This window comes from Pogona vitticeps, chromosome 3 (genome assembly GCF_051106095.1).
Source record: "Pogona vitticeps strain Pit_001003342236 chromosome 3, PviZW2.1, whole genome shotgun sequence".
NCBI lineage: Eukaryota > Metazoa > Chordata > Lepidosauria > Squamata > Agamidae > Pogona > Pogona vitticeps.
Genome location: NC_135785.1, coordinates 167,577,773 through 167,594,957, shown reverse-complemented (window position 1 = coordinate 167,594,957; position 17,185 = coordinate 167,577,773). Strand labels below are relative to the sequence as shown.

The 17,185-nt window shown below is 39.3% G+C and overlaps 1 protein-coding gene across 10 annotated transcripts in view; it reads left to right on the top strand.

Annotated features, from left to right (window-relative positions):
• RASA3 (RAS p21 protein activator 3) overlaps nt 1–17,185 on the top strand; it is a 189,435-nt gene that overhangs the window by 76,259 nt on the left and 95,991 nt on the right. For 8 of the 10 annotated variants that reach the window (XM_072994575.2, XM_078391461.1, XM_020783990.3 and 5 more), the window contains exons 4-5: nt 2,564–2,658; nt 16,068–16,144. In XM_072994575.2, the coding sequence (XP_072850676.1) occupies nt 2,564–2,658; nt 16,068–16,144 (172 nt within the window). The remainder of the gene's footprint in view (nt 1–2,563; nt 2,659–16,067; nt 16,145–17,185) is intronic. The other 2 variants (XM_078391462.1, XM_078391463.1) reach the window with 2 other exon arrangements.

The following is a 17,185-nucleotide window of genomic DNA, read 5'->3' as shown; positions in this document are numbered from 1 at the left end:
GATGACTCTGGCCTGATGACATTTGAGATTATCTTCTCTCGGTCAAAATCGATAGGTAGACGTCTGATACTTAGGGCCATTGAGGAGGTAGCTGTCCAAAATATGCCGTTCCTGAAAGAATTATCACTGGATATGTCTATTTGAGTTCAAGTGTTCTACAAAGCCCTGGTATGTGTTCTTTCAAATATCACAGTATTGGTTTCTGTCCAACACAAATTTCTAACAAGAACACTAGGGGTACCAAGATGTATCTCCAAGGCCGCAGTCCAGTCTGAGACATCATACTAGTCAGTAGGTACTCTCTCTTAAGAAAGCAGCCATTTTGTTTTGGCTTAAGACAGCCTCTCCTCTGGTTTTACTGGCCTACAAGGAAATGGGGAAGGACTTTGGGGCAGCTAAGATGTCTGGTCTTATATCCAAGTTGAATTATTCTGAAGCCTGCTTCCATAGGAAGGGATATGAGGCTGCCCCAAGAAGATATTAAAAGACTATATGATATTGACATCCAGACTACCATGGAATCTGTAGCTATTTGCTGCTCCAATACGATATTTCATGCCCTTTTGGAAAGATTCCCCCCCCCCCCCCCCCCCGTATTTGCCTCTTATTAATTCACATGAGATGAGACAACTGCTAAACAAAGACAGATTGAACTTCATAGAGTTGAAAGATTCAGGGATGTTTTGTGTCTGTAGGACTTCCAAATTCATTAAATGATCTATGGAAAGATGGAACCCATTGCCTGCTTCACAATCTCTATAAGCTAATTTTACTACTTGATACTTGCTAGAAAAGGGTTATTTTATTATTTTATGCTTTTCTGATTGCCTTTATATATTAGATGTTAACTATCATCTTTTGAAAGTATTTTAAAATTCTGGTTATTTCTACAGCCTGACCGGCTATGAAGCAATAATAAAGTAAAGTGTTCAAGCTGTATCTTGTATATACTTGCCTAGAAATAAGATCCATTGAAAGCAAGGAGACTTCTCTTCTGTAGGCATGAAAAAATTCTTTCTCAGCCATACCAAGCAAATAATCCTCTCATGTTTCTTATGCCTTTGGATATGGATAGCTTGGATTAGAAAAAGAATTATTTGTCTACTGAAAACCTTGTTGTTTAGTTATTCCTCAGCTAAAAACAATTTTGATGTAGAGATATAAAAAAGCAGTACTACAGAAATTAAGTTTTCTGCCCTCGCTGTAGTACTTACATTTTTTAAAAGGGGAAAGTCAGGAAGAAGGGAAATTAAGCATATATGTTTTTTCCAAGTGCAGTATGCTCTTCCATTTGGTTTCATAGGGAAGAATTTATCTTGCGTCAGCTGTTGCAGGCAGCTTTCTTATCACATGAATGCAGTACCTGCCAATATAGATAGTAAGCCATAAGCTTATCACTTGATAAGATTTCTCTCTCAAGAAATCTTATCAAGTCTATGCAAGCACAGTAACTTGGGTACTGTGCTTGCATAGACAACCTATAGGAAATGTCTGAAGAGTAAAGAGCTTATTGTAAATAAGTGGTAACGGATCAAGTGCTTGTGGGTGCTTTGGTCTTACATTAAAAACAAAGAAGGTGATACATTCTATCGGATCAATTAATCTTCTAAGAGCTGTGCATATTCCCTTCATTTTATATATGAAATTCTTGTATCAAGCATCAGTGCCATCTTCATGCCACTGCACTTTCTTTACTCTTGGTTCTAAATGTTTGTATGATCAGACTAAATCAGTTCTGTTCTGTCTTTCTTTCTTTCTTCCCTATTCATTAAAACCTGGGTTCACCTTCTAATCCGTATGATAAATAGAAAAACTGAGCATGGTGCATTACCTTTTCAGATGGCTAAACTATAATCCATGGCCAGGATGGTGTAGAGTGATGGACTTCACTATTTAACAAGCAGGAGCCACCGTAGCTCTATGTACTCCTGTCCATGGCCATGTCTGGATCCTACCTGAACCCCAAGGAGTCATTCCTGTGCCAGCAGGTTTCTCAGTTATCACTGGCAGAAATGGTATTTATGGAATTTTTTGAAAGAGATAAAATCTTGCAACATAACATAAAGAAACATGTGAGAAACAGTCTGCGTTGAATTTGGTCATGTTCTTCTGTAGAAGGCTGCTGGTTAGAGAATACAAATATCCCCGCACAGGTGGCTATAACGAGGGTCCAGCCCCATGGGGCTGCATGGTCCACTCACCAGTCCACCACCACTGTGGACACCATGATTCTTCCAATGGCTTTGCAGATCACAATCGGCTAGCCACTCCTGGCAGGAGGTGGGAGAAGAAGCCTCGCTGCAAGGTTAAAGAGTGGCTCACAGATCGCGATCTGCAAAACCATTGGAAGAATCATGGCGTCTGCGGCAGTTTGGTGAGTGGACCGTCCAGCCCCATGGGGCTAGACCCTTGTTATCGCCACCTGTGCGGGGATATTTGTATACGAATACCCCCATCTCTACTGCTATTCTTTTTTTATTTTAAGACCGATTTTTCCTCCAAAGACCTATATTGAGAGCCTTATATTTCTTGAATGTGACATTTTAATTTTATGTCTTTTCAGGAAAAGTAGCGATTTTGAAGGAAGATTTGCAGAAGTACCATAACAGAGACACCTGGTTTCAGCTGCAGCATGTTGACGCTGATTCTGAAGTCCAGGTGAGTGGGGCTGTCCTACTACTAAATGACATGACTGCCCAGTGGTAGTAAGTTTAACAATTCAAAGGACATAGCTGAGGGTTCCTATAAGGTCTGTTTCTTGCTTAAAATGTTAGACAGAAAGTGGAGGTGATTAAATGGAGGATGCTTCAGGCAGCCTCTCCATAATAGCTGTTATGCGTAGACTGACAGCTCAAGAAGTTAATTTTGTAAAAGGAGATACTACAGTTTCTGAGATAACATTGTATATTTGCTTTTGTTAAACAACTGCAGTTATCTGCAAATGGTGTTCATTATTATCCTTCGTTTATGTGCACTCATGAAGAAAGGTGTTTGGTTGCTTCATTTGTTAGGGCCCAAATGCAACATAATATTGGCAGAACAAAACTGAGCGGAACACTACAGTATTGGTTCTTCCAGTTCCACAAGAGCTGTACATTTGTTCTCGTGGTTCCTGGACACTCTGCCGGTGGTGCAGTTTCTTTTGTAACCAGTGGCACAATTAGAAGTAGCACTGGATTTCCTGCATGCCCATAGTCCATACTGAGTGTCCAGCAAGCAGTACAGCACCGTTTGTGGAAGTGGAATGATATTGTTGGCCTTTTGTCATAGTTTATTTACTGTCCTTCAGTAGGTATATCCAAAACAGTTCAAAAAAGCAGATATATAATAAAACAAAACAAAACAGTTGGATATCTCAGTAGGTTAGAGAACCTTAAGATACACTAAAATAGATGCCTGTCATATACCTTTCTGTCTAGAGAGGGATATTCAGTAAGAATTTTTGGTGGCAGAGCCAAAAACGTCTAGACATCACTTGCCTTGTCCCAGAAAGTAGAGCATCTAGAGGTAAGCCTCCAAAGATTACCTCACTGCAAAAGCAAGTTGTGGAAGTCGGTTACTTCATGTGTATAGGCCAAGTTGTGGAAGTAGACTCTTTCATGTGTCTAGGCCCCAAGAAGTAGAGGTGAATGCCAGTTCTTTGAATTTTGCTTAGAAATTGACCAGGAGCTAATGCAACCTCTTAAGTACATGGGTGTGCTTGTCACATGTATGCGATACTAAGCATCCTTACATTTGAAAATGTATGCAGTTTTATTTTCCAGGTCATTGCTGAGAATCACTTTACCCTTGTGGTAAGAAAGAGATTTTGTTTAACTTTGTGAATCTCTTTTCTGTGTACTAACAGAAGTTATTCCTGAGTGGGAGGTTTGTTTTGTTGTGGCCAGGAAGAAATATACTTTGGCTCTTAATGTGAAGGGCTACCTGTCCTGTGACTGAGAAATGAGAATTGCAGAACATTTAGCAGGAAAGGTATAACAAAATAGTGGATGAAGAGAAGGAAACCTGTTCAGGAATGTATAGCATAGGGAATTGGAAAATATAAAATGGAATGTCCTTCTGCACATAGCCAGAATGGAGATTCGTTCATCTGATAACACAGACTCCGTTCTGGCAATGGGAAATCATGGCAAAGTCCAAAGTCAGGAAATGTTTTGGGAGTCTGATTTGATTTGAAACAAGCTAGGATCTGAAACTACAGATTGCATCTTGTTTCATCTCTTGTCATAGTTTAAACCACTAGTTCTCATCAGTTGCCTCTCAGATACTGTTGGATGTCAACTCCTAGCATGGCCAATGATCAGAGAGATTCTAGGAGCAGAAACAAAGTATCTGGAGGCCTGGAGATTGAGAACCACTATTTCAAACAAACCACAGTTTCTTGAATTCAGATTTCATATTATTTATTTATTTATTTATTTATTTAATTTATATGCCGCCCACACTACCCAAAGGTCTCTGGGCGGCTTACAGCATTTAAAATACAATAAAGTTATGTAGCAATTAAAATACAATTAAAATATATATAAAATTGCCATCGGACCCACAGCTAATATATATAACTATGGTTTGTTTCATTGTGGAAGCAAATCTTCTAGTCTTATAGATGCATGAAAGTGGAAGGGGGAGCAGTCTGTTCTATCTAATGTAGAACAGTATAAGACTGTAATTAGGCTATTGATCCTGAAGACAGCCAGAGGATTGGAAATCTACCTCAGACACCTTGATTTGATTACAGTACAGTGCAAAGAAGGTGGTCTGTGATTTCAGAAAAGAGGCTGTACCTTCCCCTGCCTGAAATTAAAAAGAAACATAGTAAAATTTAACTGGAGACTAACCTAGTTAACAGGTTGGTTTTTTTTTTACTTCACTTTTCTCCATCCTGATCTTCAAGAATGGGAGTTTCCATTTCTACAGGGTCTGTCTGCAGTGGCAAAAGTAAAGAGCAGCAGCAACATTCTAATATAATTCTGTTGATAACATTCTCTACTGCAGATACAAAGGCAAGAGATACAAAAATAAGCTAGTCTCTGTCAATGGCTCCATGTGCGGCTGGTAGTGCTATGTAAATCAATGTATATCATTTGTCTAAACTATTAGTTCAAAAGGGCTGTTAAAAGATGTGATAGGGCAATTACTTCACAATGGATGATACTAGGTATTGGCCTTAGATAACTCCAACAGCAAAGGCTGAAATATACACACCCAACCATCAGTACTGGTGCTTTCTTCCTGTGGGAAATTAAGACTGTCCTTTATCATGTGAAGTGCATCAATACTTATATAGTCTTTGTGCACTCTGAATATTTACTGTATTGTTGACATAATGTGGGAGTTGTTTGGCCCAGTGCTTCCTTTCTAAGAGACTACTGATTATTTATAACCCCAGTCCTTATATCTTGTAGCAAACATTTGTGAAAACTTCTAGTTGATTATGCACATGAGTTCTGAATCCCAATTATAAACATGGTACTATTTTTGTACTGTTTATCACTTCCTCTCTCTTTTTGCTTTGTAAAAGCCAGCTTCTTAATGCTACATTTGGACCTCAACGATAAGTGTTTTCTAAAAGCGGATTATCTTGTGTTTTGTTCTTGTATGTTATGGTTCTGTTTCTGTTTTGGGAACTATCTCTAGAGAGCTCCAGCTAGTGGGTGATACAGAAATATAGTTGAATAAATAAGCAGAACTTCATGGGGACTGTTCTTGTTTATAGGATACAAAGCATGCCAGCTTTTTTCTTTATTAAAAAGTATGCCTTCTTGCACTGGTGAGGGACTGCTAATGGAAGAACATGGTCAATGAAAATCTAAGCTTGCATTAATGTTGCAGAAAGTGTCATTGAGGTACTGTAGTAATGAAGATTTGGTATCTGTGTCAATGCAACAGTGCAAAAACAGTGTTCTTCTCAGGGCAACTTGTACAACTGGGCTGTCTTGTCTGCACATTGTTAACTCTAGGCTGCAGGCAGGTGAAGCAAACATAAACCAAACACAAGCAAGATCATTAAAAGAGGGTAATATTGATAACAAGCTCCATGAGTGGCTTCCCTGCAAATCAAAGTATATTGAGGAAGAAATGAAATACTGTTCTAGTGGCTCCTTCTGCACTGAAAAGATCCTAAGGAGGTTGGGCTTTGTAAGAATAGAACACTTGTATTTTAACCTGACAGCCCCCCACCCCCACCCCCAGCAAGTTACTAAAATATGTTTTAGCATTCATGGTGGGGGAGGGGGGATCCCAGCTTGGGTCAGAACATGTATTCCACAAGTGTCAGAAACAGAATCATTCTGGGTTTTCCTGTAAATATACGTGAAATATTCTCATCACTTCTTATGACTACAGTTCCAGCCCAGCCCACCCCCCAGTAATCATCTGTCGCACTCATACCCTTTGCTCCTTTCCTTGCTCTGGGATGTCCCTGGCAAACACAATCAGATGCTTAAAATCCCCAGATATACATTCGTTCCGCATTCACAGCACTGAAGTCATGTTTATAAATAGAACACCACTTGGCTAGAAGTCACAGTGAAGTCTAGATTGATTTACTGGTGATGAGAAAGGCAGATTTCCGAACAACTTCCTGAACGGCTGTGTTTTGATCTTGTTTTTGTTTTAACTTCAGTAGAACTGCCACCTCCAGTGAACCTATATGACTCAGGCAGATAGCTTCTCTCCTCCCAGTGTGGAGATCCCATTAAATCTGCTGTCATAAATGGCTTTGTAACACCCACCTGCATATTTAGTAGAGAAAGAGAAAAATGGGCTTTTGCATTATTAAAAGCATTATCTGAAGCTGAGTAAGTATTTTACATGGTTCAAATGCTGGCCCTCTCAGTTTTTATATTTAGTGCAGTATTGCAGGCATGGAGTAACACAGTGAGGAATGCTGGATTGGTTAGCAGAGCCTCCCCCTCCCCCTCCCCCGCTGTACAGGCAGTGTCACAGCTCCAGGACATTGATGCCAAGTGATGACATTCTGTGTTTCTGCCAAACTCATCTTCAGACTATTTGCCCCTAGGTTTCAGTATGCAGACTGATCCCAAAGAAGGCAAAAATAGAGCCATGGTAAAGTTTTAAGAGAGAAGAAGGTTGTGGATAATTGGCAGGTACCACTGATGTGGCCACAGTGCTGCATGTCCAGGTGTGGCCTTGCAAGGAATGGAAGAATCTTGAAGCCCTCTATTTGCTGCTTTCTATGGGTTGAGCATGTATACCATTCTACATGCTGATACTAATGGCACAGTCAACGGACGTCAATACCAGTTTAAACAGGGATGTCCAAGTTAAACCTGTGAAATCTTGTCACAATCACTTTAAGATAATTCTAAAAATTTCCCTAGAAACAACATAAAGACATCCTGTTACTACCAGTGACACTTTCGTTGTCTTTTCTTTGCAATTGCTTATGTGATATTGCAAGACGATCTGCTACTCAATACCATGCTTTGTCATTTCTATGTGGGGATGTTAAAATGTGAAGGTTTATATTACTCAGTTTATAGTATGTACATCAGACTGGAGTGATATGTCCTGTTATCATTAGTGTGGCATATACTAATAATAGTATGGTATATAGTAATAACACACATATAGTGTGGTATATACTAAAATGTTAGAATGGGGTGTTCTTCAGATACCAGGCAGGATAGTGTGTTGTTTAGGACACTGTCTACAGTTTGAAAAAGTCACTGTTGTTTAGCTGCTGCGCTCATAATACTTGTTCAGTTTATTTACATGTTTTCAGCATAGGGCTTATCTGAACATAGTTAATCATTTGCAAGATTCTGAGAGACTCAGTGTTGAATTGTAACCACAGACCATATGAAAGTGAAAAAAGCTATTTCCAGTCGAGCTGTTTCCCCACCCAGGAAGCAAAAGGGTGTGACCATTTTATCTAACGAACAACAGTTTTCACATCTCTTCTTTTCCTAGTTGTTCAGAAACAGAGAAAACACATGTTAAGGATTACTGCAGTGGTAAAAAAAAATTATGTTGGTGGTCAAAGAGCCCCAGAGCTTCAAACCTAACACTGTACCGAATTACAACATTTTGATAAAAATTTTAAACTTGACAGTTCAGTTTGGGATATCACTGTAGACGTTTGTCCAACAGGCTAATGTATCCTTCTCTTTTCCTTGTGTACAATCATCAACAAAACAACAGTGAGAGAAGTCTATACACTAGCAGCCGACCATGTTAGGATACTGTTTGGAAGCTCCCATCAGAAATCAGGTCCAAAGAGGGGAACTGCAAGGAGACAGCTAGCACAAGCAAGGGAAACCATCATGCACCAGTAGACTTCTGAGTATTCAGTGGAGACACTCTGACCCCTGCAAGGGTACTTGCTGGTCTGACAAATAAGAAACATGTTGCTGCTTTCAGGCCTTGTTTTTTATTTGCTTTAGTGTTTCCCTTCCCCCATCTAGGAGCCAAATATGGCAGCTTCCTTTTACTTTTCTGGACTATAACAGTTACACCTTGAAGCTCCATAGTCCTAGTTGTTCACTGTATTTGTCGGGGAAACAACCCTATCATATTTACTGCCAAAGCTAGTTTTATCTTTGTTTTCCTTGGAAACATGAGAGAAGACTTGTTTTTTACATATGAGTACTCCCATATTTTAAGATAGAGATAGGTAGGTCTCTGCCCAGCTGTTAATTTTTCTTTTTCCTTTATATGAGTAAAGTCCAAGGCCTTCAAACGCACATACATATATCTGTAGCAACAGTTTGCAAAGAATTTCAGTGGTGGCTGGCACAAAGCAGGCTAGAAGGGATGGTGTCTTTGTAAGGTAGTGTTTTCATATAGCACAGAGAGAATGGAGCTCTTTGACCGACACACAGGCTAGCCTTTAATCTCGCTGTAATAGAAAGCTGAACCTTATCTCTTTTACTACTAGACAGGTGGAATGTATGGCACCTAACTCAGGATATTAAAAAGTCTTATAATTTTTCTGACTCGGAAACCATTACTGAAAACAAAATATGGTTCAGAGAGAGAGAGAGAGAGAGAGAGATGCTGTTTGCTAACCTAGTAACAGTATCCTCTAGCATTTTGGAGATGAAAACTACCCATGCTTTTTGAACCTTCTTACTCTCTTCTTTGCTTCTGGTTGTTACTCTGCAGTAATTATGCTTTGTACTGGTTCAAGGGTGATTGTTCTTTTGCTTATACTCTAGAGGTATACTGAGGAAAACATCAGTGTACTGTGCTGGTCGAACAGCACACTCTGCACCCATGATGTCTTAGTGATCATATGGATTTGATGGTGATTTCTGTACTGCGTTTCAAAGCAAAGCTCCCCCAAAGTAGAACCAAAATGAATCTAGTTTACTCAGATAATTAATTTTGCTAGGTCAAGTGCATTTTAAAGGAAAGACCATGTAGCTCAGCGGTTGAGCATGTGCTATATATGTTTAATCTTTAGTGCTATCGCATGAGCGTAGAAATAGCTTCTGTCTCAAAGCCTGGAGAACCACTGTCAATGACCCAGATGGACCAATGGCCTGATTCAGTTTAAGGATGCTTTTTTACTGTGATTGGAGCTGAATTGGAAAGATTGATAAAGCCAGCAACCGGCACACTTTCATTGGCCACCCACAAGAAGTAGCAAAAGTGGGAAAGGGGTAAGCTGAGAAAGAAATCTAACAGGGCCCAGAAAATATGGCATGTTTTTAATAAACAGGGGCAAATGCTGCATATGGTGACAACCAAATTTAAGGGACTGCAGAGGACACACACAATCAGACAGTGGAGAAGCTGAACTTCTGATGAGCTTCCCATTAAATGTAGATCAGTAGCTTCCCATGCTTTGCAAGAAGCATTCAAAAAGGGTCAGAAGTAGCCTTCTGTGGATTTGTACACTGTATATCTTCCAGGTTAAACGGCTCACTGAGAGTGGCAGGGCCACCAAAGTCCTCAAGGCAACCCTTAGCTGGGTTAGAATTTAAGTGCAAAAGTTAGAAAAATCAGTTAATAGTGAGCCAGAATAAAAGTGTGTGTATGAGAAGACTGCAAAATAATTGTCCTTCATGATACACATAGTCCTCCAGCTACTAATGCCCACGGTCGGCACATCCTTTTTGTGTTGCATAGACCTCCAAAATAGTGAGGTGGTTGAGAATCTGGCAACCCGTACACCATAAACAGTAAGCCAGCTTGGCTTGTTTCACATTGTTCAGGATTGGAACATAGCTGGCCAGTTCAAGAGACTTTATCTTAAAATATCTAGGCTTTTCAAGGTCAGTAGAAACTGAAATTGCATAGAACTGCACTACAAATGGACAGTGCCATTGAAGCTACCAACATGAATTGGCCAAACTCTGGGAGGCAGTGGAAGACAGGAGGGCCTGGCGTGCTCTGGTCCATGGGGTCACGAAGAGTCGGACACGACTTAATGACTAAACAGCAACAAAGTACTACAGAAGAAGCCCTGCTTCTTTTAGAGATTCTCCATTCAATGCAAAGTGCAGTTTAATAACCTGGCTTGCTAAGAAAGTATCAGTGCCTTCACATTCAATCTGGAGTGCTACCATAGCAGCCAATTGGTCTATAGATTCCTTCCCCCATTCCACACTTTTCTCTGATATGTGCATGACGTTATGGACACCAATTTTTGCTTGCTCCAAGATATCTGAGTAAGGTCATGTATTGTAAGCAGAACAGAAGATTTTTAAGCTACACTTATGTGTAGCTAAGAAGAGATGTGGAATTTGAGTATGTCATTCTGAAATATTCTCATTTCCAGTCTAATGGAGTTTGAAAGGGACCGATAAGCCCATCAAGTCCAACCCTGTGCTCAGTACAGGAATCCAAATCAAAATAGATCTGACACATGGTTGTCTAATTTTCTGTCTAATGTCTATATACATATGTAGGTTATTGATGGAAGGAAAGAAAGGGTAACACCAAAACACAGCATGTATACTTCTCTCTTTAAGAAGAGATAAAAGAGGACATAGGCATTCATTATTGCATGTCAATACAATATTTACAGGTTGTCTTCTTCAGAAGAAAGATAAATCTTACAGTCTCTTAGCCCACTGACTTAATACCAGCAAGTCAAGGGCAAGGAACCTTTTTTCTGCCCATGGGCTAAAGATTTTTGTGGAGCCCTTGCATAGGGCCAGCTGGCAGTGGGCAGGGCCAGAGTCAAAAGTGAGTGGAGCTAAAGCTGCATACACACCCAATTCATATACTGTACATTTTTACATTTCTTTTCACTCTTATCATTCCACTTCCTCATTTATGCCGCTTTTCTCTGTCTTCAGCTCTTTCTGCCTCCTTTTGTCTTTCTGTGTTCATCCCATTCTGTCCTTCCACTAATATCTGAGAACAAATGTGCTCTGCAGTCAGCTATTTCATCTGACCTTTTAATGCCACTGCGTTTATCTTCAGTATTTTCCCCCGTTCTACTTGTATTTGTCTTCTCAGACACCACGGGACATGTGCTTTCAGGAGGTTCATGGAGCTGGCGTTATGACTCATCAGTCTGGGCCTCTGAGCTACTACAAAGGAGTCCCTTGAGCACCATCCAGTACTGGGATGCCAATGATATCACTGTACTTTACGAAGCATCCTCAGAAAACCCCGCCAGTCTTATTGAAGGAATTTACCCAAAAGATCAGCAAATTGTGTGGGTTTCAATTATACGGTACACAAAATGGAAGCTCTTGTGGAATGCAAGAATTGCATCTTGATGCACCATGGACTTTGCTTCCTCCTAGGTTTAAACAGGGTTTATGCTGCATGGGGTAAATCAGAGAGGAGTTTGCATTTAGACATTGTCTTCGATGCACTTAAAAGAAATGGGGGGAAAATGACCTTGCTGCTTTTTCTAGGGAAACCTTTCACGGTTTTGAGTTTATGTCAGATGCTTAGTAATGAGTATGCTTTCTTCTCCACTGCCTGTTCCCTAGAAGGTTGAGGGAAGGTTCAGCAGCTGCCACTTCAAGGTGCTAGACAGAGATGCCTTGATACCAAAGCCCTGTTAAGTTATTGTAAAATCAGGAAGTATTTAGCTTTGCTAGAGGGGAGAAGCTAGTCTGCTCCATTTGCTCATTGGTTTATTCATATAAGCAGAGTGTCTGTGGGGGAGGAAGGGCCCTCTGACATGCATATCCGGCATTTGAGCAAGAAATCAGATTGTTCTGGTTCTTGGTGGGGAGTAGAGCCATCTCTCTCTCTCTCTGAAGAAGTAGATTGTAATCCACAAAAACTCAAACTGAACTAAATGCATTAAGTCTTCAGGATCTTAAAAATGCTACAATACTTCTCTGTCTGCTTCTTTGCAAATAAATAAATAAGTAAATAGATGCATAAATATTAAGGTTTCCTCTCTCTCAGCAGGGAGTTCTCTGTTCCTTTCGAAAGTGACCACAAAATTATCAGTAAAAAGCCAGTAGTGTGGTGGTCATTTTTTGTCATAGACTGTAGTCCTAAGGAAAAGGGGTGTGTGTGTGTGTGTGTGTGTGTGTGTGTGTGTGTGTGTGTGTGTGTGTGTGTGTGTGTGTGTGTGTGTGTGTGTGTGTGTGTGTGTGTGTGTGTGTGTGTGTGTGTGTGTGTGTAAAATGAATAATAATTTGTTTCTTCCTCCTTTTCCATTTTGTAATGACCTTTGTTACTTTTCCTTTCCTGTCGTGAAATGTACAGTGTATACTTTTAGATTATTCTGGTCTAGCTATTGATTATTTCACTCTGTGTATTTTAGAAATTAAGCCTATCAGTCTAAAAAAAATTGAATGACCTGATTATAAAGCAAATTTGCAGAGCAGATTGCTGTTCTCTAAGAGGAGTGCTTTGTGAGACACTTTATCTAGTGCTGTGGTAGGCCTTTGAATCACAGAGCCATCAGAAAATTATTTAATGGGTGGTTGTGTTTCACCCCAGGGCAAAACTGACATGGGCAAGAGTATGCTGTTTACAGAGAAGCATTTAGTGCACGGTCTATCAAGGCCTATTACTGAAACAAGAATGCTTTAAAGAAAGCCCACACTTGGGTTCTGCCTATTCATATTTTTTTCAATACTCAATTCTATTTTAAAAGGTACAAGTTTGTAGTCCCCCCTCCCCCAGCCTAAGCAGAGATGGAGAATATGTGGCCTTAATGTTCTCTGCACCAGAAGACATACCATCCTTTTCAATTGGTGGTGCTGGCTACAACTTCTGAAAGGCTACATGTTCCTCATCTCTGTTTGTGAAATTTACTCTGTGTGAATTCCGGTACAAACTGGCTTGATTTTCTGGATTAATATGCGTATTGGAACTTAGCTTTCCACAGGTTCCTTATTTCCCAAAAGTTCCAATGCTATTCTTAGCTCAGAAATATATGCATACAAATGTATGCAAATACATATGTTCAGAGGAAGGAAGAAACAGACTGGTATAGAAAAAGGAGGTAACAGTTTTAATGACCTCTTAACACATGAAAGTATCGTGAAGTGCAAACAGACTTACTTGTTCATTCATAATAATAATACTGCCTATCTATTAGGAATGTGAAGAAGTTAGTAACAACATAGATGTGAAACACTCTGAACACTAGAAAATGTGCTGTATAAATGCTAACTATTGTTGTTCACAGCTTTCACCTCAGTGTGTATTTGCAACCAGTCTTTGAGTAGGGCTCAGGCCATTCATTATGTTAAAAATGTATTTCTTGCTAAAAAATAGCACCAAGATATTTTATCTCTCTACCCTTTATACAATGTCACATTAGGGAAATGAGTGACCATATTATGTATTTCCTTGTACTTCCTGCATATTATTGGCAGCGAGGAAAGGAAAGAATTATGACAATCATCTCATATATTTCCATAAATGGGAAATTTGATGTGTGGCAACTGTTTTTTGGTGACAAGCCTGTATTTCCCATAGCATTTAGTTCAGGCCTTTGGCAACTCCTTTTACCATGAGCAAAACACTCATTTGTTTTTGAGAAACTTTCACCTTAAAAACACTTATCTACACAAACACCAGGGAAGAAATAGCACACAAGTACAACCCCCTCTCACAACAATCAAGGAAATCAAGGCAAGAAATACAATCACACCACAGTCCCAATGCTAAAATATAGGAAGAGTTCTTTCCTACTTCATTCCTCCTCTTCTCTTGAATCCAACAGGCAGTCCAGGCAAGCAGGACTCAAGATATAGAGAGCACAATACATCGCATGGAATGACTGAAGGGGGAAAAAGCACTCCTCATTGGGTTCTAACTCATCCAGGACATTTCACAGATCCAAAGTTCCTATTCTGTCTCCCTGGATATTGTGATTGGCTGCTTTCAGCAGCCCTTATGACACTATTAGATGAAAAGTTTCCTGGACTGTTTAACAGAGAAAATGTGAAAATATCATTAATCAAAAGAGGTAAAACAGCATCTGGGTACCATCTTTTGTTAAAACAAACCATTTATGTTGAAGGAACTCTCTTTCAGTAATCAGTGAAATAACATGAACATTAAAAAGAAGGTCTCTTTCATTTCCCACCCTTTAGTTTAAATATAAACACCCATCCCTATGTAAAATCTCCTAAAAATATACTATCAGTTTAAATGTCTTGAATTCAGTTATTTATATCATTGTATATGTCTGGGCTTAAATTACACCTTTGTTCCTTTCTGGGAAATATTGTAATTGTCAAAAAAGCATAGTCTTTGTTATACTTTATCTCATTATTATCATTGGTCTTTTGAAAATGAGTTCCTATAATTGGTTCTGTTCTCACTGTATTTGCAGTTTATATGTCACAGTTTACACAGGCCATGTGCAGCCTTGCAAGGGGCAAACACCTAACAAGATTCTGCTTTTATCCCAGGGCAGTAACAGACTTAATAGAAATACTATGATTAAAAGAGGGAAAGGCTAATTATGAGTGTCACACCAGAAGTTTATCTCACTTCCTAGAGTATGCAGCTTAGCTTGGTTTGCCTTGTGATCAGTCTTGAGGACTTAAGCACAGGATTCCTTTGAAGTATAATTTCTCAAACATGAAAGATGGCTTATATCATCATGTCACTGAAGCATTGATACGATTTCATCTCTGATAAAAAAATAATCTCTAATTCATCCATCTATAGCATCTCTTGTTTTGTACTCCCATATAAAGAGCTGAGTCAGGAAAACTGATTTGGGTGAGCAAAGTTGTAAAATCAGTGGTAGAAAAGGAAGCCAATTAGAGCATTCTTTCGGCTGCAATTACAGAAAGCATTTTCTGTTTGGCAGTGTTTTCCGCAGCTGTCACACCATCTTCAATATATGTTCACAGCAACCTAGAACAGTAGAGAATGTAGATCTGGATCACTTGGTATTGATGAGGATTTCTGACTTCCAGCTGTTTAACAAAGCATAAAATTAACACCTTTACTCAAAATTATGCTAGTGAATTGAAGAAAAGCAGGGTAAGAGCAGCAGTAGGTGTCTTGTATGGAAGGATGGTGTTCACTAGTGATGGTAATATTAATAATCATAATGTGCCCTAATTTGATTCTGACTTAGAGTGACCCTTTCCTGAGTTTTCTAGGTATCAAGTACTCAAGTGGCTTGCTTTTGCCTTCTTTTAGGAGCACTCTAGGATTGTAAAGCTTGTCCAAGGCTGTACAGAACGATCAGCAAAAAATCCTTGGCACAGAATTCTTCAGTTCTAAGCAAATGGCTTACGTACTGGGCTCTGGCTTGTGCATCTTGGGCTGCTTGCTTAGAAACAGTATATTCTTCATACACACATACATAATGTATTTGCACCACATCTTTATTTTTAAATAATCAGTGAATTGGTGAAATAACTTCTGATTTTATGTCTTTTCCCCTGGACATCTGAAGCTACTTTGGATACTGTGAACGTTGCTAGTATATTCAGATGATATTATTTGGATATTTTATATTATCAGATAAGCTGTCATGTCATTGTTTATTGATTGAATTGTGCAACTTATGGAGGTTTATTTGGTCACTCAAAGTTGTATATGACTTGTATTCCTGACATTTTAAATTGTGGCAGCTTGCTTTAAGAATTACACAAGTTACATACAGTTTTTACATCATGCTTTGCCATTCTGTATTTCAGGGAAAGGTCCATTTAGAGTTGAGGCTGAGTGAAGTTATAACAGACACTGGTGTCATTTGCCATAAGCTTGCTACAAGGTAAGACACTAACTGATTGACATCTATAACTTGGCAGTATTTTCTTAAAAGTTTCCTTAGTGCTTTTGCGAACATAGGTATTAATGATGCAAATACAAATAAGGATATAATAAGTTTAGGGAAATGTTTTGGTCCCAGAGGCCAGCTTGCCTTTATGAGAGCAATCTGGCAAGCCAGATGGTGTCAGTGGATGGGGGAAATTCCCAACCAAACCCTCCCTTTATTATCCAGCTCCTCTTATTCTCTGGTACCCTTTTCAGCTGTCTCTGTAGAAAAAGGCATGGAGTTCATTCAACATAGTGTGGTTCACTTGCACACATTGAGGACCACTTGTCACCCTTCCTACCCCCACATGATTCTGAGCATGGTGAGAATGCAAGTTCATCACCAAACAGTTTGTTGCATCAATCCATAACACTGATTAAAATTACTGTAGTTAGGCATCCTTCAGTCTTGAAAGACTATGGTAATGTGCTCTGTATGGAGGACTTGGAACAGCGTCTAGTGTGGCTGACTGATGGTTAAAATGGTATCCTGGAATATGACTGGTCGGAATGCTTTCTGTCATGGGGGTAATTTAATTGAATCTTTATCTAATTTTGATTTATTGCCCTCCAAGAAACATGTCTTGCAACTAAAGGCAATAAGGTATTGTTGGGGTATAAAACATGGTTTGATCCAGCTTAGAATATTAAAGATAATGGAACAGCGATAGGAGATTTACTAACTGTGGCTAAAGAAGGTTTAGAATGGGGAAGAGAGTTAGTGACAAATATTAACACCTCAAAATGGTTTAGTAGTTACATTTCATGCTTTAACTTCAGCCCTAATTTTGGTTAATATTTATATTCCTCTAGAAAATTTTCAGTATTACTCTGCTGATATCTGCTCACCTCTGCAACTATTGATGGAGGGTTTGCTATAGGGTTCCCAAATGCTTTAATTGTTATGATGGGTGATTTTAATGCCCAAATTGGATTATCTGCCATAAAATTTGCAGAGCTATCAGAACTTCAGAATGAACTTGAAGAGATGTTCTGC